Source organism: Ictalurus punctatus, chromosome 11 (genome assembly GCF_001660625.3).
Source record: "Ictalurus punctatus breed USDA103 chromosome 11, Coco_2.0, whole genome shotgun sequence".
NCBI lineage: Eukaryota > Metazoa > Chordata > Actinopteri > Siluriformes > Ictaluridae > Ictalurus > Ictalurus punctatus.
Window position 1 is genome coordinate 25006199 of NC_030426.2, and position 7500 is coordinate 25013698.

At 41.7% G+C, this 7500-nt stretch overlaps 1 protein-coding gene across 1 annotated transcript in view; it reads right to left on the bottom strand.

The window, feature by feature from the left end:
* Nucleotides 1-5810: 5810 nt before the first annotated feature.
* LOC108271585 (soluble scavenger receptor cysteine-rich domain-containing protein SSC5D) overlaps nt 5811-7500 on the bottom strand; it is a 3492-nt gene continuing 1802 nt past the window's right edge. Inside the window, exon 1 of the mRNA XM_047158366.2 lies at nt 5811-7500. This exon is cut by the window's right edge and continues 1802 nt beyond it. Coding sequence (XP_047014322.1) covers nt 6457-7500 — 1044 coding nt within the window. The 3' untranslated portion in view covers nt 5811-6456.

The following is a 7500-nucleotide window of genomic DNA, read 5'->3' on the forward strand; positions in this document are numbered from 1 at the left end:
GAGAGAGAGAGAGAGAGAGAAGACGGAAGATGCAGAAATTATCTTACAAAATTGTCCAGTGTAATATACCTACACTTATTAGCTTGTTGTAAGTTTACCGTTTCCTGTATTATGGGTTTTTAATGTAACCTCAGTAGTTCTACAGAATGCTGTTTACAGTTGGAGCTTATCCTGTTTTTGATGCACCACATGGTTCCTCTATCCTCCACCCCCACACCATCTCTCTCTCTCTCTCTCTCTCTCTCGCTCTCTCTCTCCTCCAAGGTGACTTTCCCCCACAGAGGCAGATGAAGGAAGAAAGAGGGAGGGCTACATTAAAGAAAAGAGGAGGATAATGACAGGAAATGGAACGGATGAGATGAACAATGGTATTCGAGAAGAAAGAGTTTGAACTGTTTGAACGGAGTGCATGGTAATATTTAGAACAGATACAGTGAGTAACCATCTCAGGTTTCTCTCTCCTGACTCTCGTTTACTGTCCCTGTCATGGTTCAATGATCCTGGAGGGACAGGCGGGAGTTGAGGGAGGTGAGGGATGAGTGCTCGTGCCCATCCTGAAGGTATTGTAAATATAAAATGATGTCCACAGTGAGACGTTTTCTTTTCCTCTCTGCGGGTGAAGGTGTATTTTAAGCTTTGCTAATCAAACATTCAGGATGCAGCTGTCATCATGTCCTCATGCCTGCAGTCACAGTGAGCATAATTTGCTGATATAAAGCTGTCATATTGCTGATGTGGTTCCATGTAAGCCACAATTATTTATTTATTTTTTGCCTTTGTTTGTCCTTTTGCTATTTTTTGGTTCACAAATAAAGGCACTGACGTGGATAGAGTGTTAGATTATTATTATTATTATTATTATTATTATTATTATTATTATTATTATTATTATTATTGTATAATATTAATTAATTCATAATACCATAATTGTAATACATCCAGAATTCAGCAGTCAGGGTTCTCTGTCTTTCTAAGAGATCATCACACATCACTCCTGTCCTGCGCAGGTTACACTGGTTACCTGTTTCATATCAGATCCAATATACAGTTCTCCTTAACACTTTCAAAGCTCTACATGGTCTAGCCGTCTCATACATTACCGATCTCGTCCGTCCCTACACTCCATCACTCTCTCTCAGGTCGTCTGATACTGGCCTCGGTGGTAGGGCTTTCAGTAGCAGCTTCACTTTGGAACTCTATTCCACAATCTTACCTTACAGGCCCTGGATCAGGTGGTAGAGCGGGTTGTCCACTAATCGTAGGGTTGACGGCTCGATTCCCGGCCCATGTGACTCCACATACCGAAGTGTCCTTGGGAAACCCAGAGTTGCTCCCAGTGGGAAGGTAGATCCTTGCATGGTAGCTCTGCTACTGTGAGTGAGTGAGTGTGTGGATGAGAACCAGTGTAACATTTGATTCATAACAAACAACTCCAGAACAAAGCAGCAACTAAATACTTGAGTCAGTTCATGCATCAGTACACTAGTGATGTGTCACTTGTGTACGAGTCGACTCTTTGAATCGACTCTTTTTTCTTATTTGTTTTTTTGTGATGCTGTTGGTGAAAGTTCATTCGTATTCTGTGCTTGCGTTTCTCGAACATTATTAATCACAATAAATACCGTGCAACCGGGACTAAAATTCATTCAGTAAAACACAAAATAACACTCCAGAGCCACTGACAGTGTTGGATAGACGTGGATAGACGTGCGTTTTACTCCCCTGTGGGTATGACTGAGGCGGCCTGAAGGTCTGACTGCACTGCTGCTTGTTATAATGATGTATGTTGTGTGGGTGTGTGGGTGTGCGTGGGTGTGTGTGTGTGTGTGTGTGTGTGTACAGTTATCAGGAAAAAATGGACAGGTATCTGCTTCAAATTCTATTTAACTGAAAATATTTCTATTTTTTAACAAAAAGTATTTAACTACCTTTTATTATTTTGCATTTACTCGTACCTAACTTTTTCATTACTTCAATTGCAATTTTTTAATTTCATTTTTTTAATTAATTTTTTTCCATTTCCCTCTTTGTCACTGCTATTATGTATTGCATTTATATATATATATATATATATATATATATATATATATATATATATATATATATAAATATATATATATATATATATACTGTATATATATATATATACATACACACATATATTACAATGTCTTCTTCTTCGTCTTCCTCTTCGTCTTCTTCCTCGTCACATACATAGCACCTTGTTTGTTTTAGACGCACATTTCATAGCATTCTCATACAAAAAAGAAAAAAAAGGAAACTTGGCAGCGAGCCAGCTGTTCTTGATGAGCTCATCCAAGGGCTTTGAGTCACCGAAAAGAGACGCGCTCCTCATTACGACATTACACACGGAGCAGCACAGGACACTGCGTCCTGGACGCACACGTGTGAATGACCCGTGAAAACAAACCCAGAAAATAAATTAATTCTGTCGTTCAGGTGGTTATTTCAGTCATAAAATATCCACACGAAATCTAGAGATGAAATCTAATCGCATGTGATTGTGAAAATGTTTCTGCATTGCATAAGAGGAGCAGGTTGGATTGGATACTGTCACTGTATGACTAACCCCGCCCATTCTAACCCCACCCCTTTTATATTTGTGCTGTTAAATTAAGTACGGAATAAAACACGCCATGTTGTGCTCTTATGGGAAAATAATCAACCACGTGGTGGTGTGATGAAGCGTTTAGTTACCGCTAACACCCCGACGTTGATTCTTTTCAAATAACAGCACATCCCGAAGCGTTTTATTCCTCTCATACCCCAGCAATTTGCCAACAATCACAATTTTATATGGTTAGATTCAATGTTGTCAAATCTCCATGAAACAAGTTTACTTCCTGTTCCTGTCACTTATGCTAAAACGGCTGTAAACAATCATTCCCTCACCAGCCTCTCTTTGTTTCTCTCTCGACGTTAATAAGACAAAAAATTGAGCTAATCGCATAACTGAGTAAAGTTACAGCTTCAGCTTGAACTGGAGACTCCTTCCATACGTGTTAAATAAGCACTCGTTTACAGAAAGGTTGAACAGAACGATGTTGAACATTTGTCGAATAAAAACATCTTCGTTCTTTATTAGCCTTCGATTGTGCGGAGCGTTCGCCGTACAAGTCCCCGTGCGAGTCGTTACTATAGAAACGAGTACATTAATACGAACAGGATTTGCACCTGCACTGCTGTTCTAGAAATCAATCAACAGCTTCCGACTAATCAGAATCCAGAATTCCACAGGGCTGGAATATAGAATAGAATTGAAACAGTAACATTTCAGTTCTGAAGTAATCATTTATTGAATCGACAGAATCGATGCAACGTGAGTCAAACTGTATATCACCTTCATGTGCCGCTTTGTGCGAAAGCTCAGTTGTACAATTGATGGATGTCTGCAATGAAAGTCATTTTGATTTAAAAAGAAAAAGAAAAGAAAAGCAAGAAAGAAAGATAAGAAAAGGACCTGACCTGGTTTAGTGAGGTCTTTAGATGTATTTAGCGCCTCTGCTTCTGAGAGCTGGACTTGAGTCTTCATTACCGCTTCTCAAACGAGTCGCTTGTAAATGTCAGCGTGTGTCATAAAACATTAATATATGTTAAGGTTATTAAAGTGAGTGCACCTGTGGAGTGCCACTATCATCGTTAATAACGAGGATAACCGAGGACCTGCACTTTCCTCTGCCTTACAGGCACACCGGCAGACCGTGACTCTTTAAAGATTAATACACACCTCTAACGGAGAGATTAGAGAGCTGAATTAAAAAGAGGCCTGGGCGAGTGGCACAGAATTCGATCGACTTTGTGAGAGCACTGGTGTTCAGAGGAACACAGGAGGGATTTAATTGGCCTCTTTGACTTTCAGTAGTTAACATGTAATGAATTTACTCTAATTAGGTGAATGAGTCTGGGAACTGCGTGAAGCTGCACTCGAGGAGCTGCGACGTGAAAACTCGGGCTTTTCCCTCCTAAACTGTCACTCTGTACAGTATATGAGCACGATTACGGCCAGATGATTTTATTGTGCATTGTTTGGAACTGGAATGTTTTTCTTAGTGATGTATACGAGAGTCATTGCAGACAGACTGCTCGATTAAAATTCTAAACAAAAGAGTTACTCTGGCAAAACATAATGTGCTGTTTAAAAAAAATTATAATAATAATTACTCTCTTTCTGATTGGCTGAATCCCTGCATTTTCACAGGCTCAAAAGTAATCGGACAATGGACTGATGAGCAGTTTCATGTCAAACATGGTGGAGGAAGTGTTATGGCATGGGCGTGTATGGCTGCCAATGGAGCTGGGTCAGTGGTGTTTTTTTGATGATGTGAATACTGATAGAAGTAACAGGATGAATTCTGAAGGGTATAGAGCTATATGTTCTGCTCAGATTCAGACAAATACCACAAAACTGATGGATTATGATCTAAAACATACCTGCAAAAGTAACCCAAGAGCTCCTTAAGGCAAAGAAATTATATGTACTTAAATGTCTGATGACCTCAAGCCAATTGATCATGCTTCTCACATCGTCAAGACAAAACGGAAGGCAGAAAGACTCACAGACAAGCAGCAACTGAATTCAGCCGCAGTAAACGCCTGGCAAAACATCTCAAGGAAGGAAACTCAGCATTTAGTGATGTCCATGGGTTCCAGACTTCAGGAGGTCGCTGACCGAAAAAGATCTGTATCCGAGTATTAAATAAATAATCCTAATATTTATGATTGTTAGTTTGTCCAATGACTTTCGAGACTGTGAAAATAGAGGGATTCGATTTACTCTATTTCTAAATGGCTGATTTTCCTGAACGGTCGATGCAATATTGTTGTTTGACCCCTTCAATTAAAGCTGGAAGTCTACACTTCAATCCCATCTCGACTGCTTCATTTCCAATCCACTGTGGCGGTGTACAGAGGCAAAATGACAAAAAAATGTGTCCCTGTCCAAATACTTATGGACCTGACTGTACGTGAGCTGAGAGACACCCATGATTGGCTAGTATGGCAGAGGAGAAAGAGCATGCCATCCTTCGAGTTGGTTTTTACACAAACTTGTGGAGTTCATGCTTTTATTCAAGCCACTTGAGGATGTGACTAATACTGAGATCAGTATCAAATATTTCTAAAGCCTTGCTCAGATGGGATTAAAGTTACATGGGGTCCTGGGGTAATTCCCTATTTTATTCGGTCTGGATCAGCCTTTTTCTGCCTTCCTCGTTTGAGAAAACTGCTAAATTTTTTAGACTGCCGCTACTTGCCATATTCCGTCTCGTAGCACACGTACAGTGACCCACTTCCTGAATTGTGAAAGGGATGCTTCACGACACTATCAAATTGCTGCTAGAACTTTGGTTCTTATTAAACTGAAATCAGAGCCAGTGTCTCTTCTCTACTCCAGTGCTTCTTTGACTACTCGGATGCCATGTCGCGAACGGACATATGACCATGTGATGACCAATGCTGGATGCGAGAGGTTAATCATGTAGGACGGCATTTTCACCCCTCTGTATGTTGTTTACATTGAACTTAACATGACGTTGACATTTCTACCAGGTTTATGAACCCCCTGCAATGCCACCACCACCGCCACCACCACCACGACATCCGCCCTTACACTTCCACGATCGGCGAGTTTCAAGTAAACAGCATTTCAATTCGATCCTCATTACACGGACATGTGTCTGGATAAAGATTCGGTTAAAAACACTGGAGTATTAATGTAATGTGTGTGATATTATTGGTGAAAAGCAGCCCAACATCTGTAGTAAACATGAGTTAAAACGTGAACAGCAACAAACAAGGAACTATACAACTTTATTGATAGAATTCGACATTATTGCTGATCTACTGCAAAATACACAATCGTCACAAATGAATGAAAATCATTTAATGCTATTATATTATATATGTCTACAGGTACACAAATACACACACATGGGCTCGTTTGTTTTCCAAATTCAGCTTATAAGTTAGCCGTTATAATTTAATCATAGTTTATATTTACATCCCTGATCATGAACATCTATAATAAATCTACAGCACTCTATCCGTAACGAACGCACTAGACGTATGACATAAACGCAGATTTGAATATAACGTGAATAAATGCTTCACTTCACACCGATGTTAGAAGAATTACTCTGCATGAAAGTCTTTCCATGCATGCCCTGGTTTATGAAATTATTGCCCCGGTCGCCTACACACCCGCTGACACACGCTTGTTGTCTAGCACCACGACAGTTAAAATCGGATCTATGGCTACAGTTAATTAGACGTTGCCCTGTGGTTCTCTCTGAGCTCAGTGTGCTTTGGAACGTGTGCTTGTTGTTATCGCTGTACAGAATAAATTACAGAACTGTTGACATGCAAAACGAGGTGATGTCTCCGCTTGTTCCCTGCATCTCACACACACACACACACACACACACACACCGCAGGTCATCACTCACGGACAGTCTCCATCAGACAGCGGTCGGTAGCGTCGCTGCAGTTTGCCCTATGCTTGCGCTGATTCCTCTGCTTTGTCCGAGCGATGGTGTGTGTGTTGTTGTTCTTGTTGCGTAGCCTGCGCAGACGTGTGTGCAGGACTTTGCGCAGTTTCTGCCGTGTGAATGCATACAGCAGCGGATGAAGCACCACTGTCCAGTAGGCAAGCACTAGGAAGCAGACCCTGAGGTGCTCCAGCCAATCAGAGGGTCCGATGGCCAGATGTAGGAGTGGTGTAATGGACAGAGGAGCCCAGCACAGCAGGAAAGAGAGGACAATGATGACGGACATGCGGAAGACACGTTTCTGACGTTCCCTTCGGTCTCTGTGACGTCTCACGGCACGGCGCAGAGCCAAGATGGCTGACACTGAGGCCCCAACACCAACACTGGGTGGGGCATGAGTAGCAGTGGGACTTAATGGTGTGGTGGATATGGTTGGACTGGGATTAAGTGGCAAGGCTGTGGATGATGCAGTATGCTTAAGAGTTGTGGTTATGGTGGATATAGAGGGGCTGGGGTTTAGAGGTGTGGTTGTGGTGGATGCCACTGGGTTATGGCTTGGAGGTATAGTTGGGCTGGAGGTAGATGGGCTTAGGTTTGGAGATACAAATATGGTGGATAAAGTTGGGTTAGGGTTTAGAGGGAAGGATAGGGTGGATGTAGCTGGGTTAGGGTTTAGATGGGTGTTTATGGTGGGTGTAATTTGGTTAGGGTTTAGATGAGTGGTTTTGGTGCGTGCAGCTGGGTTAGGGTTTAGAGGGATGGATATGGTGGATTTAGTTGAGTTCGGGTTTAACGGTATGGTTATGGTGAATGTAATGGGGTTAGGATTTAGAGGAAAGGATATGGTGGATGTAGGTGTGTTAGTAGTTGGATTTGGGTTAGGGATTGGAGGGAAGGATAGGGTGGATGTAGCTGGATTAGGGCTTATATGGGTGATTGTGGTGGATGTAGTAGGGTTGGGGTTTAGATGAGTGGTGATGGTGGATGCAGCTGG